Source organism: Mauremys reevesii, linkage group 10 (assembly GCF_016161935.1).
Source record: "Mauremys reevesii isolate NIE-2019 linkage group 10, ASM1616193v1, whole genome shotgun sequence".
In the NCBI taxonomy this organism is placed as follows: Eukaryota; Metazoa; Chordata; order Testudines; family Geoemydidae; genus Mauremys; species Mauremys reevesii.
In genome coordinates, this window is record NC_052632.1 from 39826905 (window position 1) to 39846006 (window position 19102).

General features: G+C 50.3%; 1 protein-coding gene across 3 annotated transcripts in view; it reads right to left on the bottom strand.

Annotated features, from left to right (window-relative positions):
- Positions 1 to 1890: 1890 nt before the first annotated feature.
- Positions 1891 to 19102, bottom strand: part of SORD (sorbitol dehydrogenase) — a 36690-nt gene continuing 19478 nt past the window's right edge. For 2 of the 3 annotated variants that reach the window (XM_039492208.1, XM_039492210.1), the window contains 3 exons: positions 15829 to 16004; positions 8603 to 8724; positions 1891 to 4283 (listed from right to left, as the gene is read on the bottom strand). In XM_039492208.1, coding sequence (XP_039348142.1) covers positions 4118 to 4283; positions 8603 to 8724; positions 15829 to 16004 — 464 coding nt within the window. In that variant the 3' untranslated portion in view covers positions 1891 to 4117. Of the gene's footprint in view, positions 4284 to 8602; positions 8725 to 10058; positions 10123 to 15828; positions 16005 to 19102 lie in introns of all 3 variants that reach the window. The other variant, XM_039492209.1, reaches the window with a different exon arrangement.

A 19102-nucleotide genomic window follows, 5' to 3' on the forward strand; every position in this document is an offset into this window, starting at 1 on the left:
CCTTTTTTTTTTTTTTTTTTTGTAATTAGACCCTTGCTCCCAGCCCTCTGCTCAGTTCACTAGTCCTATGCCCCTCCCCAAAGCACAGCAGGGGCAGGAGCTCTGGGGAACTCACATGACCCTGCAGTGGGCTGCTTAAGGCCCATAAAATCCAGATCAGATTCCAGGACTGTACGGAGTCTGCACTATGATCCAGCTGCATCAGCGGGTTTTAATAATTACATAATCTGTCCGTCCCACCCCCATCCCCCGCCCCTACACACACATCCACAAACTAGCAATCCTGGCTGAGGCCAACAGAACAAAACAAAAATGAGGAGGATCCATTTCAAGCCATTTTGGAGCAATGATGAGCCAAAGCACAGACAGGAAACTTCAAAACATGAACATTTTGTGAATCCTAAATTCCATCCAGGACTTTGTCCAATTGGCCTTAAACTTTCCAACAAAATTCTACCCTAGCATTAGCTCCTGCGTGTGAACCGCCCAATGGCCAGGTTAGTTTTGATGAAGTTAGAGTGGTGGCTGTCCAAACAGGGTTCATAATAGCAAGCAACTTACCTCCTTAGCTATGGGGAGACTAGCATTCCTCCAGAGTAAAGTTTGGAAAGTACTAGCTCTGCCAGACGTGCTGGGGCCTGCCAAATCTAGCTGATGTCCAGTTGAAACGTGAACGTGATGGTACCGCATCAAGGCTCTTCCCAAAACAGCTCTTCCTCTCATGAGTATCCCCTTTCCTAGCATTGTTTTGGAGGTGACCCCATTCTGCTAAGCATATGCGCAATGTGCATCATGACCAGGATTCATCACCAATTAGCTTCCTCAGCCCACGCCAGGTACGAACACTGAGCCATACCCCCTGGTGACCTCACTGAACTGACAGATCCAGCCCTTTTGCTCCTGCCACGTGCTTGCCTCAGATACCCAGCATTAGAGATAGTGCTGACAAAGCAGTGCTAAAAACCAAATGAGTTAAATCGCCATACAGCCAACGCCTGCAGGGAAGGACGTCATGAAGCTCTGAAGGTTACCGGCTCCTGAGTGACCGGAGTGAGTGAGGAGGTGGCAGTTTGGGTGGTCGGGGTCAGTGGCATGTGCTGCTCGGTGAACAGACTAAGAACAGCGACCTAAGTGCTTAGCTCACCTGAGTTACCTCCCTGTGTGCCTGGCTGCTGCTCTGGATCTTTAAACCCCTCAGAATGATGCTGAGCCTTTCTAACAGCACAGTATAATCTCCTATAGAAAGAATTCCTAACCCTCCAATCCCAGCTCCCTTTGTGCGGCAGCCCCCTGCTAGGATGAGAGTTACAGCATGTGGAGATCAGGTTAGCCCACAATCGGAAGAGGTCTGGAGGTGCCACTTGCACAGATCTCCCCTACCCTATGTGGAGCTGGTGAATGGGGTTGGCTACCTCCATAGCAGCTCTCTCTTATAAGTGTGATGTTCTCATTATAATCGTGCATAAGGCCATAACTGACCTGCTGGCCATAGAGTAGGGGCAGCTGTGAACTCTGCACTCTTCTCCACTGGCTTCAGTCATCATTTGCTGGATCACTATGTTTAAGGATAAGAAGATAACAAAGGCTCATCCTAGGAAAAGTGCCAAGACTCTCAGTTATCCAATACTGACAACTGGGCAGTTGGGCTTGTGATATGGACTAAAATCTGCAACCCCCTTTTAGCTCCTTTGGGCACACCCAACGGAGGCACTCCCTAGGCCAATGGGGCATGCCCAACTACTGAGATGGGGAATGGGATTGCACAGGGATACAGCTGGCCCAAACCTTCCTTAGGAAGGAGTGCGGGATGGGACGAGAACATGGTCCCCAGCCACAAATCCCATCAGGAACCACCACCAAGTACTCTGAGAAACATACAGCAGGCAGTGAGACAGGACCATTTCCATCATTTATTGTGAAAGCTCAGTACTGGTCCAAGAAACAGACCTCAGGCCATTAGGCAGATTTCTTGCTAACAGAATAAAAACAACTGGAAACACGAAGTAGGAGATGGAAATAACAGGCCGTTTTGCTATTTGCGACGCAGTGATCTTGTACCCCACAGCACAAATCATTGCCCTGTGCTTGTGATATGGATTAAAATCTGTAACCCCCTTTTAGCTCCTTTGGGCACACCCAACGGAGGCACTCCCTAGGCAAATGGGGCATGCCCAGCTCTGACAGAAGCAATTGCAGTGGCACAAATCCAAGCTGCTGAACATCCAATCACAAGCTGAGCTCCTACCATTGAACATATCCCATCTTTTCCTGTGTTACTCAGAATTTAAGAACAAAACATTTTTCATGAATTATTATTTCATCAAAGTGGCTAAACCCCTCTAGTGACTGGCCTCTGCCCCTACCCCAGGCAGATCAGCCCAGCCCCTGGCTTAAAGCTTTCCATTCTCATTGTGCAAGGACAGTATGCATGGGGCTGGTGCAGTGGATGGGTAAGCATTGCAGACTTCACCTCTTCAGTACAACCTCCTGTGCTAAAAGACCCCCAATAAACCCATGGAAACTCTTGCGAAGCCACCTTTCCCTCCCCAATGCTCACTTTTTCACTGGGAGAAAAGGGGGCTGCCCAACCCATCTTTGTATCCTGTGTTGCAAAATCTGGATCTGTAATTCTCCACTGGTGCAGATCCACTAGTGCTAGCAGCAGCAGAAGCTGTAAGTGTAGACTTTTTGCACTACCATGGAACCTAATCCTGCTGGTGGTAAGAATGTCCAAGAGTGTCTGCTCTGCAGCCTCCACATTCCTCCCACAGGTGGAGATGTCTAGGTGGAGAAAGATGGAGTAGCCATGGCCATGGTGATGGAGTAGCCATGGCTGGTTTCTCTTGCAAGTGCTTTGTGACTGCTGGAGCCTGAACGGCGTGTGTCTTGTTAAATGCTCAAACCACTGAGCTATACCTCTGCCCCTCCCCCCAAAATAAAAAAAATCATAGAATATCAGGCTTGGAAGGGACCTCAGGAGGTCATCTAGTCCAACCCCCTGCTCAAAGGAGGACAAATCCCCAGGCAGATTTTTTTTACCACATTTTGCCAAGTGACCCCCTCAAGGATTGAACTCACAACCCTAGGTTTAGCAGGCCATTGCTCAAACCACTGAGCTAGCCCACCTCCCTTTTTACAACATGAATGTCAAAGAACATCCCACAAAGATGAAATGCCCAGACTTCATTCCACATTTGTAAAGTCCTGACAGACAGAGTATTCAAGTATTAGTATTCCATAACTCTGCTATGCCGGGGATTGTACACAGGTCTGACCACACCGAACAGGCCCAACACCCGCTTAGAACAAATCTTGGCCCAGGATAGTATTGTCTCAGCCTTGAATAGAGGCCCAGACAAACTATTCTGCACAATTTTCATTGCCATTAACAGGAGTCAAGTGTGTGAGACTCTCATTCAGTGCTTCAGCATGTACAAATCCCGGCTGTGACATAGGGTGGTTCTTCAATGCAAGTGGGCAGGGTGAAGCCCTTTGTCTGATACACAACTAGAGAGATCCCCGGTTTTCAGAATGTCTAGTCTATTTTTTTTTTTTAATAATTGGAGATATACCAATCTCCTAGAACTGGAAGGGACCTTGAAAGGTCATTGAGTCCAGCCCCCTGCCTTCACTAGCAGGACCAATTTTTGCCCCAGATCCCTAAGTGGCCTCCTCAAGGATTGAACTCACAACCCTAGGTTTAGCAGGCCAATGCTCAAACCACTGAGCTATCCCTCCCCCCTATTAGAGAAGAGGTGAATACCAACAGGTCCTCTCCAGGAGAAAAGTTCTCCTCTCAGGATCCTCAGTGAGCTGCATTCGTAGGGGAAGAAGACTGAGCCAAGATCTCCTGTACGGATCTGAGGGGAGGATTCTGGTCCAAATTTGGTTCCCAAATAGTGGTTCCCCGTTTAAGCAGCTATAAGGCTGTAAATATCCTTAACCAATAATCCCTTTTCCTTCAATGCACTGTCTGCACAACAGGTGACCGTAACTTTATTCCCCAAACACTATATACTACTTATAAACTTATCATTACAGTTCCCATCTCTCTAGCGAGCTCATTCTTCATCTTTAAGCCAGGCAGTATAATAGGGGAGGAGTGCAGTGCCATGCTTCAGGGATTCTGGTCACTGGGGTCACACTTCAGCATAACTTTCACCCCCAAGCCCTTCTTGGTTGTCTCAAAGGCCTCCAGCGCTTTTTCCAAAGGGAAGCGGTGTGTAACCAAAGGCTTGATGTCCACTTTCTTGGATGCAAGCATAGCAATCGCCATGGGCCACCTGGAAGGGAACACAAACAGCAAAAGATAAGGGTAGCCCTCTAGGTCTACGGAATTTGTATATTGACCAGCAGATCTGCGTAATTGCACAAGAACCATCCAGACATGAGGCAGCATTCTTACAACACTCAGAAACAGGACATGACAGGTCTGCAGGGGCCTTCCTCAGTTATTGCTAAACAGGCGAGAAGCGATTTCTTTAGAGCCCAGTTCCACATGTCACTCCCATAAAATCATGCAAAAGGCTTCAGGACAGAGCTCTCAAGCAGAGTGCAAAGCCTGCTCCTGATTAGCAGGGACTGTATGGGCCAGGGCAGGTCCATGGCTCTGTCCCTGTCCCCACCTTCCACATTGGCAGGCAGAGCAGGCCAGGCTCAGAAGGTAGCACACACACTGCACCTGTTCAGGGGTGGAGCAGGGAGAACTCCAGGAGCTCCATGAAGCACAGTGCCTCTCGGAGCTCCTGCTGGAGCAAGGGACCTCAACTGAGCCTTCTGCTTGCAGCTCTTTTACATCCTATGATTCTCTGCCTGCTATAAACCACCACCATAGTCTTTCTGTTTGGAAGCACTGAACTTGCATTGGCCAAGGGTTTATGAGGTTTTGTGTATAAGGTAATGACTCCAAAGTGAGTATAGTAATACCAAGCCAACGGTTATGCACGCTGTTCACATGGGACAGCCAGCTGTGGTCTGCTCCAGCAGAATAAGTGACGAGCATTGGGAGGTACTGTGTATTCAAATCATAGCAAAATGAAGTTTGAAAAAAATATCAGTGCTGCGCTCTGCTCCTTTATCGCTCTGCCTCCTTGGTTACGCATGTTGGTTACTAGGTAAAATCGAGACCTCTGGCATCTCTATTGTGTTTTTAGCTCAAATGGTTCACTTAGAGTTCAATGCATTTAAGGAGCCAGTGGTGTGTATCCACAGATAACTGCTTGTGTGCGTGCCAATACTGCCCCCTTTAGGGGTAAGAGGAGCACAGAAATTCAGAGCAGCTTCCACAGGTTGTATTGCACTTGTATTGGCTTACAGTTCAATCTCCGCCTGGGCAAAAGCTAGAATTCGACAGAGAGATGATGGGAGCTAACAAAACCAACACAGAAACAAACCTTCCAATTAAACAGCTCCCCAGGGAAGCCTGGCTGTAGCTAAGAATAAAGAATAGGAAAATCTCTGGAGATCAGTCCCTACTAAAGAAAAGGATGGACTTGAAGAGACAAATTGCCGCACAAAACTAAACCCAGCTCTGCCACACCAGTGAGACCAAAGTTATAGCCTGCTCCAGAGACAGGGTAAAGCACAGCTCAGTCCCATCTGCGCTGTGAGACTGACCTACATCCATCAACATGGCTGTTTCTACAGCATAGACCAGGGGTGGGCAAACTTTTTGGCATAAGGGCCACCATTGGGGTTGCACAACTGCATGGAGGGCTGGGTAGGAAAGGCTGTGCCTCCCCAAACGGCCTGGCCCCCTTCCACTTCCTGCCCCCTGACTGCCCTCCTCAGAACCCCCAACCCATCCAACCCCTGCTGCTCCTTGTCCCCTGACCATCCCCTCCCTGGACCCCCGCCCTCATCCAACCTCCCTGTTCCCTGTCCCCTGATTGCCCCAACCCCTATCCACACTCCTGCCCCCTGGCAGCCCCCCCAGGACTCCCAGCCCCTATCCAACCGCCCTCTGCTCCTCGTCCCCTGACCACCCCCTCGCGGGACCCACCGACCCTAACTGCCCCCTGGGATCCCACGTCCTTATCCAACCCCCCCTGCTCCCTGTCCCCTGTCTGCCCTCCCGACCCCTATCCACATCTCTGCCCCCTGACAGGCCCCCTGAGACTCCCACTCCCAGCCCTCCCTGTTCCCCATCCCCTGACCACCACCCCGCGCAGAACCTCCGCCCCATCCAGCTGCCCCCTCCTCCCTGACTGCCTCCCAGGATCCCCCGCTCCCTTACCCAACCCACTCACCGCCCCCGCTCCCTGCCCCTTTACCAGCAGCAGGAGCTTGCAGCTGTGACACCCAACCAGAGCCAGCTGCACTCCCCATGCTGCCCAGCAGGAGCGGCGGGCCAGAGCACGGCCCACATGGTGGCATGGCTGCGGGCAAGGGGGAACAGCGGGGGAGGGGCTGGGGACTAGGTTCCCCGGCCAGGAGCTCAGGGGCCAGGCAGGACGGGTCCTGCGGACTGGATGTGGCCCATGGGCCATAGTTTGCCCACATCTGGCATAGACAGAACGTAAAACTGCATAGATGAGGTCTAAATCTGTGTCTTTATTCAGCCATTCTTTCAGAATTAAATTGCCATAAATCACATGACAATTCCATGAACAAACCCCTCGAGATCAGAGCTGGGAAACTACAGCCTAGACTAAGTGCAAAATCACCAAACTAGCAAGACTGGATCAAGCTTGTTATAGGTAAGGGCCTACCAAATTCACCGCCATGAAAAATGCATCATGGACCATGAAAGCTGATCTCCCTGGTGAAATCTGGCTATTGTAGGGGAGATCAGATTTCACACAGCTGGGCGGCCAGGGAGCAGTAGCTGCTGACCGGGAGCTGAGCTCTGAAGGCAGTGTCACCCCCAGCAGCAGTGCAGAAATGGGGTGTGTGTGTGTCAGGACTGGCCTTACACATGGGTGAGTGGGCAACCACCCAAGGCCTTGTGGTCAGGGGAGTGCCATGGTCAGGGGGGTGCCATGGTCACCCCCTCCCACACACACACGGAGTCAGTCCAAGGCCCCTTTAACTCCCAAGCACTGGGTGTGGAGCCAGGAAGGGACAAGCCTGAGGGCACCCCAGTTGGGGGCTCTTACTGTCTGCTGGGCTCCAGCTGCTAGTCCCGGATAGGTTGGGGATGGACAGGACTTCCTTTTCCTCTGCACGGGCTGCTCCTGAGGCCATGTCAGACCCATCTGTGGGAACGTCCCCTGGCTACAGGAAGCTCCACATCTGCTGTCTGGTAGTCCAGCTCTGAAGGCAGGGTGACATGTATGGTATTGCCACCCTTACTTCTGCACTGCTGCTGGTGGTGGTGCTGCCTTCAGAGCTGGGCACCTGGCCAGCAGCTGCCCTCCAGCTGCCCAGCTCTGAAGACAGTGGCACAGAAGTAAGGGTGGCAATATCATGATCTCCCAGCAATAGCCTTGCAAGCCCCCTCCCCACCACCTCTTTTTGGGTTAGGACCCCCAGGGTTACAATATCGTGAAATTTCTGATTTAAATATCTGAAACCATGAAATTTATTATTTTTAAAATCCTATGACTGTGAAATTAACCAAAATGGACCACGAATTTGGTAAGGCCCTAGTTATAGGACACAAACAAGTAGGATCTTATTTTCACCCTCTAGATCTGCAGGATTGGTTGTTAAATCCAGGTTCATAACTCACTGCCACAAGAGGTCAAAACACACGTATGACAGGATTTTCAGAGGGTTTGATAATTTTGCAGCCAATAATGAGATTTGTGTCTATCTGTGTGAAGGCAGAGCTCTCAAACTTCTTCCCAGCACAGACCATATCTCATTACAGAGATTGTCTCATGGACACCTCCCACCCATCCTCCATTGCCCACGCCCCATTTCCTCACCACCACTCCATCTCCCCACCTACTCACCCAACTTCTGGCCATCATCTACTCACCCCCATATGCTCACTCATCCCCTATCTCCCAGTGCTCAGTTCCCCACCCATCCCCTATCCATCCCGCATTGCCCACCTCCCCACGGATCCCTTGGCCACCACCTCCTCACTGATTCTCTATCGCCCAGCTCCTACTCCTCATGCATTGGCCACTTCCTCATCCATCTCCCAGCCCCAACCTCGCCACACAACCCTCTCCTCACCGATTCCTTATCATCCAGCTCCCACCTCATCCCCCATCTGCTGGCCCCCACCTATCCTCCAGTCCCACCTCCAACTCCTTACCCATCTCTTGGCCCCCATCTTTCCACCCAACCCCCATTGTCTATTCCCCGACCGCACCCATTGCCTGGCTCCCACCGCCTCACCTATCCCCACCATTCCTGTGTTGAAATGGGAGCAGGTTTGCACTGCACACATTTACCAGTTTCCCTAAAATGTTGCAGTGTCACTTGGAAAGCCAGCCAGTCTCCAAGACGTGTGACGCGGGAGGAGTGGGGCTGATGGTCTGACAGGGACCCCGCTCTGCCACAGGGACATTTACATTGTCCTGAGAAGGAGTGATTAGAAGGGGAACATTACAGGGTCTTCAATTTCCTCCTTCCTTGAGGAGGAATTAATTTCTTCAGACAATGGAGTAGTCTGTTGGCATGCCAGTGCACCCTGACCAATACTCACGTATTGCAGTAGCGAAATATCCCCTTGATATCCACCTCCCGCACAGCAGCATTCACGATGGGGACATGGACCATCTCCGGTCCCAGCCCTACCAGAACCAGGGTGCCGCCCGAGCGAGTGGCCTGAGAAGGAATAACAGAAACAAAATAAATGCAAATGCTGCCTGCCCATGGAAGGTGGCAAGCTCCTGCGTATATAGCGAAAATGGACATTGCTGCCAGGCTTCTGAGCAGGCTATAAAAGGAATTGATACCCTAAAGCAGTGATTCTCAAACTTTTTTGATCATGTCCCCGCTTCTGTGTGTCTGTAGTCATTTACACCCTCCTACCCCCCAATCCCGTTTCCCCCCAGTGCATATACCCAGGCAGAGTGGAGAACAGCGGTTGCTTGCTGGGTGCCCAGTGTGGAGAACAGCGGTTGCTTGCTGGGTGCCCAGCTCTGAAGGCACCGCCCTGCCAGCAGCAGCACAGAAGTAAGGGTGACAATGTGAAAAGTGGTATTTGTCAATATCATTTTTCACAGCAGACTTAGTGCCCCATTGCCACCCTTACTTCTGCGCTGCTGCTGCCACCCCAGGGCTGACAGACAGAACCCCGCTGCCTCCAAGTAAAGGATTGGGGAAGTGGGTGGAAGGAGAGACCTGAGCCTGGGCTGCCTCCCGGTGAAAGTTGGGCCAAGGGAGAAGAGCCTGAACCTAAGTGGTGCATCTCTGGCTGGGCTGTCCCCTTTCTCCCCACTTCCTGGGTGTGTACAGCCTTTCTTTATGAGCCCACTCACCAGGGGCTGACAGCCACAGCTCTTAAAAAAAAAGAGCACAGAGTTCACATCTCCCTTGACACATTCCCACGCCTCCCTTGGAAGGCCTACCCCACAGCTTGAGAACCACTGCCCTAAAGCATGTACAGGCTTGTACCTGGGGCAGCGGGCCCATCCTGCAGTCCACACTGCCACAGCTACAGTCTCTCTTTAGCACACTAGCTTGATGACAGCTCGCGCGAGTATGCCTCCTTCAGATGGGAAGCACACTCCCAGCTCCAAGTGTAGACATACCCATAGGTGCTTTTGACATTTCAGACAGTTTCCAATAAAACCACCCAGATCCTCTTCCCCATCATCCTGTGCACAGAGCTGTCCCATTCTCCTACCCTTCTAAGTCCCAAGGTGACACTCCGCAGCTCTTTGTCAACACACAAGGAGGGGACAGAGAGTGGCCAGGACAGAGGGAGCAGTGAGTGGGCTGTGGAGAAGCACATTGCTCCCCCTCACGCCCTGCAGAGCTTACCAGGAAAAGACAATACACTGTGTGGAGCTGAATTGTTTTTTCTACTGAGCTCCATGTATGGGTCCTAAGGACCTCTGGCAAGGGAGCCCCTGCTAGTTCAGGGAGAAAGGCACTGGGGCAGAGCCTAAGGGTAAGGTGAACAGGTGCAACCTGCACAGCACTGATATAATTACCTCTACACTGGGGCCTTCTACTGGGCTGCTCCACTAGAGGCTGAAACACCCGTGTAGACAAGGCCTAAGAAACAAACTGTCTCAATTACTCTTATTAATTATTTGTGTAACAGTAGCATCTAGAGGCCCCAAACAAGAGCGGGGCTCCATTGCAAGAGACAGTCCCTGCCCCAGAAATGAGAATCTAAACAGACAAGCTGGACAGAAAGGGAAACAGGCAGGGTTCAAGGCCACAAAGCACTGCAGTGTCAGGAGTGGGATTAGAGCTCAGCCCTTTTGAGCCACAGTCCACTGCCCTGCCATAACACTATGCTGTCAAAACAGTAAAGTTGATAATAAAATAATTTCACGCAGGAGTGCTCAGAATGTCTAATAATAACCTGAACATCTATTGATGTATTTATTATGCCTGAAACTGTGCTGCATACCAGGGCATTAGTTTGGATCTCTAAATAACACTCTCAGTTGCTCCATAGCACATACAACTTACTGATGTTCTCAATGGGCCTTCAATAACCCATCTGGGCTATATTCCTGGCTCTTGGCACCTGACCCAAGAAGGATCAATTCTCTTTCAAGTCTGGGAATAACAAGTTTTCTGAAGAAAACACTGCTTAGTCACAAGTGCTGTTATGTGCACAGGCATACGTGACTGCTGACAGGTTCCACAGTGCTCCAGACCACAGCAGAAAAGTGACATTGTTCCCCTTCGCCCAGCGGAGGTTCCCAGGAAAAGATGAAGTTACCAAACCAGAGTGCGAATCAGTGTCCAATCTCAGATATGAGGCTAGGTCACACTCCCCCACACATTTTGCACACAAAGTGCAAGAGACACCAAAATCCCACTGTTACTGTTGTTACTAGGCTGCAGAGTTGGAGATACTGGGGCTCTGCCAAATGACCCCTGTGATCTGCTATTCTCACAAGGCCAGTGCACAATGAGGGGGATGGGTCAAGGAATGTGCTCCCCCTTTACAGCCCATACAAACACCAGACCGCTGCAGTGCCTGACACTACAAGACTCCAGGGCAGGACTGGCACAGCAGCAGGTGTAGCAGCAGCTGTAGCAGGGGAATTCTGCCTCCCTGAGCTGTAGCTGGGGCACAACTGCTCTGTAGTGCCCCTAACACTGAGCTGTGCTACATGACACAGTTGAGCCCTGAGGTTGTTATTGAAGCTGCATAGGACAGGCCTCAATATCTCCCTCACTGTGAAATTAGCCACAAGGCCACTGTGTGTCTGTTGTTTCCTGGGGGCTGGTGTTTCAGTCATGCCAGCAGAGGTTTGGTTGGGTTCTCTTGCAGCGCTCCTGATACAGAAGCTATCTGTACTGCAGCTTGTTTCAGAATCCCAGTGCTTCTGGGCACTACTTCCTCTCGGCTTCACTTATCTCGGTTAGTCACAGAAAACTTATGCAAATAGGTCTTTATTTAACTTAGCAGTTGCCAAGACCCTGATTGCAAAATCAGTGGAGTCAGTGTAAACAATGGCAATGTTTTCTGTAGTAAATATAGACTCATAGTACATTAATATTACATCAGAGGGAGAGCTCATGTGATCATCTAGTCAGGACAGCATGGAAATGTAGGGCTGGAAGGGACCTCAAGAGGTCATTCTGTCCAGCCCCCTGCACTTGGGCAGGACCAAGTAAACCTAGGCTGTCCTACTGGTTCTTAAAAACTTCCAATCATGGGGATTCCACAAACTCCCTTGGAAGCCTGTTCCAGAGCTTAACTACCCTTAGAGTTAGAAAGTTTTTCCTAATATGTAACCTAAATCTCCCTTGCTGTAGACTAAGCTGATTACTTCTTGCCCTGCCTTCAGAGGACATGGAGAGCAATTGATCACAGTCCTCTTTATAATAGCTCTTAACATATCTGAAGACCATTATTGGGTCCCTCCTCAGTCTTTTCTCAAGACTAAACATGTCCAGTTTTTATAACTTTCCCTCATACGTTAGGTTTTCTAAATGTTTTATAATTTTCTTGTTCTCTGGACTCTCTCCAGTTTGTCCACATCTTTCCTGAAGTGCAGCACCCAGAACTGGACACAATACTCCAGCTGAGGCCTCACCAGTGCCGAGCAGAGCAGAACAATTCCATCCCATGTATTACAAATGACACTCCTGTTAATACACCCTAAAATGATAGCCTTTTTTGCAACTTCATCACATTGCTGGCTCATAATTTGTGATCTACTCTACCCCCGGCTCCTGTTCAGCAGTGCTACCACCTAGCCAATTATCCCCCATGTTGTAGTGGTGCATTTGATTTTTCCTTCCTAAGTACAGTACTTTGCACTTGCCTTTATTGAATTTCATCTTGTTGATTTCAGACCAATTCTCCTATTTGTCAAGTCTGTTTTGAATTCTAAGCCTGTCCTTCAAATTACTTGCCACCCATCCCTGCTTGGAGTCATCTACAAATTTTATAAGCATGGTCTCTGCTCCATTATTCAAGTCATTAATGAAAATATTGATGAGTACCAGACTCAGGACTAACCTCTGCACAACCACACTAGATAGGCCTCCCAGTTTGACAGCAAACCATAGAATCTTAGAATATCAGGATTGGAAGGGACCTCAGGAGGTCATCTAGTCCAACCCCCTGCTCAAAGCAGGACCAATCCCCATTGCTAACTACTTTTTGAGCAATATTTCAACCATTTGTACTCCCACTTTTATAGTAATTTCATCTAGACCATATTTCCTTAGTTTGGCTATGAGAATGTAATGTGGGACTGTGTCAAAAGTACGGCTGTCAAGTGATTAAAAATTAATTGTAATAAATCGCGCAATTAAAAAAAATCAATCGCGATTAATCACACTGTTGAACAATAGAATACCATTTATTTAAATATTTTTGAATGTTTTCTACATTTTCAAATATATTGATTTTAATAACAACACAATGCAAAGTGTATAGTGCTGACTTTATATTTAAGTATTTGCACTGTAAAAAAACAAAAGAAATTGTATTTTTCAATTAACCGAATACAAGTACTGTAGGGCAATCTCTTTATCATCAAAGTTGAATTCACAGATGTAGAATTATGTATTAAAAAACCTGCATTCAAAAATAAAACAATGTAAAATTTTAGAGCCTGCAAGTCCACTCAGTCCTATTTGTTGCTCAGCCAATCACTCAGACAAACAAGTTTCTTTACATTTGCAGGTGATAATGCTACCCGCTTCTTGTTTATGTCACCTGAAAGTGAGAACAGGAATTCTCATGGCACTGTTGTAGCCAGCATCACAAGATATTTATGTGCCAGATGCACTAAAGATTCATATGCACCTTCATGCTTCAACCACCATTGCTGATGACGGGTTCTGCTTGTGTTTTGTCAAATCTGCAAATCAACTACTACATGACCCCAGGAGGAGGGACTGAAGCTTGAGCCCACCCAAGCCCCACCACCCCAGGTTGGGGGCCAAAGCCAAAAGGTTTCAGCCCAGACAGAGGGCCTGTAATCTGAGCCCCAGCACCCAGGGTTGAAGTCCTTGGGCTTTGGCTTCAGCCCTGGGCAGAGGGGCTCGGGCTTCGGCTTCAGTCCCAGTCCTCAGAAAGTCTAAGCCAGCCCTGGTGACCCCATTAAAATGGGGTCGCGACCCACTTTTGTGTCCCAACCCACAGTTTGAGAACCACTGCACTACAGTACTTGTATGAGGTGAACTGAAAAATACTATTTCTTTTGTTTATCATTTTAACAGGGCAAATATTTGTAATAAAAAATAATATACACTTTGATTTCAATTACAACACAGAATACAATATATATGAAAATGTAGAAAAACATCCAAAATAGTTAATACGTTTCAATTGGTGTTCTATTGTTTAACAGTGCGATTAAAACTGCGATTTTTTTTTAGTTAATTGCGTGAGTTAACTGCCATTAATTGACAGCCCTAGTCAAAAGCATTACTAAAATCAAGATATCTCAGATCTACTGCTTCCCCGTAGCATTAGGTGAGTAACCCTGTCAAAGAAGGAAATTAGATTGGTTTGGCATGATTAGTTCTTGACAAATCCATGCTGGCTATGACTTATAACCAGAAGACATCTGGTCGATGATCAGTCCCATAACTGTAGGCAGAAATACTAGCATTGCTATGGCAATCTCATGGATAGCAATGAGAATCCTGCACAAAGACTGAGGGGAAGATGGGACCAGTGCTTGAGAGCCTAGAGATGGAAAAGGCCCATCAAATCAGAGCTGTTCCCTAGAATACATTACCCTGTGTTCTGTCTGCACCATTCTACATCCTAGCAGAATGCACAGTAGGGGGTATGGCCCGGTGATTCAGCCTGCATTTTCACTTACTTGGCTTCATTTCAGTGCTCCTAGTTCTTACTACAACTAGTCTTCCAACAGCGCTGCTAGGGTACAAAGGGTACATGAAGCAAGTTGCCCAGAAAAGCTCACAAGGCAAACAATGCATACATACACAGGCCAAGGGACAGTGTGAACAGTGGAGAACCCAATAGTCCTGGGAAAGGTGGGTCTGAAAATGAAATCTGGGGTAAGAGAGAAGAAGAAGGTGCTTGGTGGACAAAATCTGGGAGACAATTCCAGGCTCGGGAGGAGTGGGGGCAAGTCATGAGTGGGAGGAGACACAGGAAGCAGTGAGGAGCGTATATGAAAGATGAAGAGGGGACATATGACAAATTGGGGAATGCTAACAGATAATGGCGTGGGGAGATGAAGAGCCATTGAAGGAGATACTGTAGAAGTCAGCAAGGCAGGAGGAGGATGGGAAAACACAACATCAGTCAAGGATAGGAAAACACAACAGTTCTGCCAATCACCATTACCCACAGGAGACCACGGCCAATTGGGAGCCAACACAACACATTCCCTTGGGCTGACGCAACCCTCTCTCTCTTGCATGCTGCGTGCTGCTAGCTGCAAGGGAAGTGGAGCAGCTCGCCTCAATCAATGGCCAACATTGACATCTACAAACAAGAGAGGTGAAGGAGCAAGGAGAGGACACAATGCATAGAGAACTCAGCACCCTCTCTACGCCACACCTCAGCACAGAGTACTGCATAGTAAGCCAGAGACCTTTCCTGGAAATACAAATCAGGGCCTATGTAGCCAGAGAGTCTAGGGGCCCAACTAGGGACGTCCTAAAAGGACCCAGTTCTCAGAAATTATTGAGCACCTGCCCTGTGAAATTCAGGCTTCTTTGAAGTCAGGCACCCAAAAATCATAGCTGCTTTGGAATATTTAGGCCAAGGTCCACTGCACAGAGGAAAAGAGCATTCCCAGTCCCTGATAGCATGGGGAGAGCATGCCTACCCCATGGCACAGAACTCAGCTCTCCTGGAGGGGAGCAGAGCAATATTATTATTTCTGCATATGCACACTCGACTAAGTTCTGCCTTGAGATACACGCACACAAGTTAGAGGGAAGTAAATGCTATCTACCACTAAGTCTGATTAAGGTGGCACAGAGGACTGACAGCTCCATTGCAAGCCTTGGCTCTGACACAGATCCACCACAAGGTAAATTAAGCCAAGTGGCCTCAGGGACACTATGGTGGGTGCAACCCTCCGTCTGCCTGAACAAGTGGCTGCGCGCCAGCAAAGGACTGAAATCTCCATTGTCATGCAGTGACTGCCCTGCTGGTAGAGGAGTCTGGCCAGTAAAATGGGTTTCCTCACACAGTTTCACCTCTCATTTTATTTTTAGCCATTCGAATGACCAACCTGAAAAGAGAGAAGTAAATGCCGGCAATGATCTTGGATAGGGGAAGGAAGAACTCACGTAAATGCCAGTTTGAATGCTGGCCTCTGCCCCGGAGCACTCCATGGTTATGTCAGGCATGGAGTTAAGCAAACCTTGCACCATGCAGGCCATGTCCTTTGGGGTCTCTTTCTTTATCTGAATGGTGAAATCTGCCCCGATCTCTTTGGCTTTTTCCAGGCGGGAGGTGGATAAATCTGGGGAAGGAAGAAATAAATCACAGAACTGCAGCTGGCTGAAAAACATCATGCAAGAAAAGATGTCACACAGAGAGGCCCTGCAGCAAGCATGCCCAGTGGGGCATGGACACACTGTATGCACACAATGCAGGCACATTGGGTGGAAAAGTCTGGTTCCCCTTCAGAACTCCCCCAGCCTGATGGTGCATGGACGGGGTAGGAGATCAGCTCTTCTCTCTGGGCTGGTGGGGAAAGATATGCAACAAGCAACTTAAAGGCACAAGAGATGCCAACAGGATTCTGGGCACAGGGAAAGTTGCCTCTTTCAAAGATGCTGAGGTCTTAATATTCTGAAGCCCACAGACAAGTCATTCTGACCAGGGCATGTAGCAGGCACCTGACGACAATGAGGTTCTCTACAGATGTAACATTATCACCATGGTTATTCATGATTTGTACCAAATTAGTAAACTGCCTAGAAGTCCCGGCCCCTCTATGCTGGCTGATGTACAACTATGGATAAAAGAGGGAGTCCTTGCTCCAAATTGCTTAAAATCAACATACAAAGACAAGAGACAGTTGGCAGAGAGGGTAAGCAGATGGGAGAGAGCATAAGAATGGCCATACTTTATCAGATCAAAGGTCCAATTAGCCCAGTATCCTGTCTTCCGACAGTGGCCAATGCCAGGTGCCCCAGAGGGAATGAACAGAACAGAGCAATTATGGAGTGATCCATCCCATCACCCATTCCCAGCTTCTGGCAAACAGAGGCTAGAGACACCATCCCTGCCCATCCTGGCTAATAGCCATTGATGGACCTCTCCTCCATGAACTTATCAAGTTCTTTTTTGAAACCTGTTATAGTCTTGGGCTTCACAACATCCTCTGGCAAGGAGTTTGGGTTGACAGGGCATTGTGTGAAGAAATCCCTCCTTTTGTTTGTTTTAAACCTGCTGCCTATAAATTTCATTTGGTGACGCCTAGTTCATGTGTTATGAGAAGGGGTAAATAACACTTTCTTATTTACATAAGGAGCATAAAGTAACAGTGAGAAAATTATGAAGACGTGTAATACACAGTGATCACAGTCTACCAGCTGCCTAACCATAACTCGCCTTGCTGGTGAATTCAATACCACCACTTTGGCAGCAAATGCATGGAGACCAGAGCATTGCTAGGAGTCTGGCATTAAGGCCTATTGGAATTCTTCTTAACTAGAGGGGTCTTTCCCTTTGAGGCCAGCACACTGTAACACAGTTGAGAAACAGGTGGTGGGGAGGGAAGTCCACAGAGCTGCTAGGGAAGTTTCCAAATTTCTTGTAAGGGTTCCCTTTAGCTTCATGTTCTCTGGGTCTTTGGGAAAGAAATCTGCTCTGGAAAGGAGGACAGTATCCATGGTGAAGGATACCACTGCATGGCTACCAGATGCAGGACTGTGGTGACACTTTTGGGTTCCCATATGTAATAAATCATTGTGGGCTATTTGCTAAGGTGCAGCTTATGACCGTGGACATTCTCTCTGCACATGAAGTCCGGCAGCCAAGCCTGGGGGGAGGAAAGGAGGGAAATCCCTCTTCCTGATTTTGCTGTGACACCAGTTTTATGGTTGGATTCCAAGCATCCACCTCCATGAGGATGTGGAAAGGAAATCGGGGAGAGGCCACCTGTATGCCCTAGATCAGGGGTCTCAAACATGCGGCCCGCGGAGCTCTTCCCTGCGGCCCGCGGACCTCCCCAGGGCCGCCCAGAGGGGGGGGCAAAGGGGGCAATTTGCCCCGGGCCCCGGGCTCCGCAGGGGCCCCCAAGAGAAAAGCGGAGGCTCCCGCCTCCGCCCCTCTCCTGGAGCCTCGGCGCATGAAGTGCCGAGCCCCTGAGCCCCTGAGCCCCGGCCCGCTCAGAGCCGCGTGGGGAGGGGGCGGGGCTGGGAGCTCTGGGCTGAGCGCTGCGCTCGGCGTGGAGCTCACAGCCCCGCCCCCTCACCACGCGGCTCGGATCGGGGCGGGGCTCAGGCCTCACCGGAGACGCGCCGGGTAAGGGGGAGCGGGAGCCGCCGGGCCGGGCCTGGGTGGGAAGCGGGACCCGCCGGGCCGGCGCCGGGCTGGGCCGTGGGGAAGGAAGCGAGACCCGCCGGGCCGGGCGAGGAAGCGGACCCGCCGGGCCAGGCCGGGAAGGGAAGCGGACCCGCCGGGCCGGGCTGGGGGAAGGAAGCGAGACCCGCCGGGCCGGGCTGGGGGTGGGGAGGGAAGCGGGACCTGCCGGGCCGGGCCGGGGAAGGGAAGCGGACCCGCCGGGTGGGGAAAGAGGACCCGCCGCCGCCGGCGCAGCCCGGTCTTGGCGGCGGGGGCCCTTCCGTTCGGGACCCGCCGCCTAAGTGCCCCAAAGACCCCGCTGCAGGTCTTGAGGGCGCATGAGGACTAGTGCATTGGCGAGGCCGCATCACTGACACGCCCCTTGCTGCCCCTGGCCCCACCCCAATCCACCCTTCCATGAGGCCCGCCCCTGCCCGGGTCTTCGGCGCGGGAGGCCCTTCCGTTCGGGACCCGCCGCCAAAGTGCCCCGAAGACCTGCGGCGGGGGGGGGGGGGGTCTTTGGGGCACTTAGGCGGCGGGTCCCGGAACGGAAGGGGCCCCCCGCCGCCGAAGACCCCGGGCAGAGGCGGGGCCTCATGGAAGGGGTGGATTGGGGGTGGGGCCAGGGGCAGCAAGGGGGCGTGTCAGTGATGCGGCCCTCGGGCCAATGCACTAGTCCTCATGCGGCCCTCGGGGTCATTTGAGTTTGAGACCCCTGCCATAGATTGTCCCCTTCCCTTCTTTAGCATTATTTTTATTGGGCCATTGCACAGTTGCTGGGTGATGTTTGCTCTTTTCAGCCCTCTAGGGACAAAGACAGCCTTTTGAAAGGGCAGGTGTACCTCCCCATCAAGGAGAGGACAGGCCTGGGGGATATCCCCATCAAAATCCTTGGCCTCATCACAAGAGCAGGAGAGCTGGGGAAAGACTCTGAAGCAGAGGGACAATGACCCATTTAATAACCGGTGCAGGATCTGACAGCACTTAGAGGTCCATTCCTTATTGAAGGGGGAGCAGCTAGGAGACTTGGGTGCCTGGCTCCCTCCA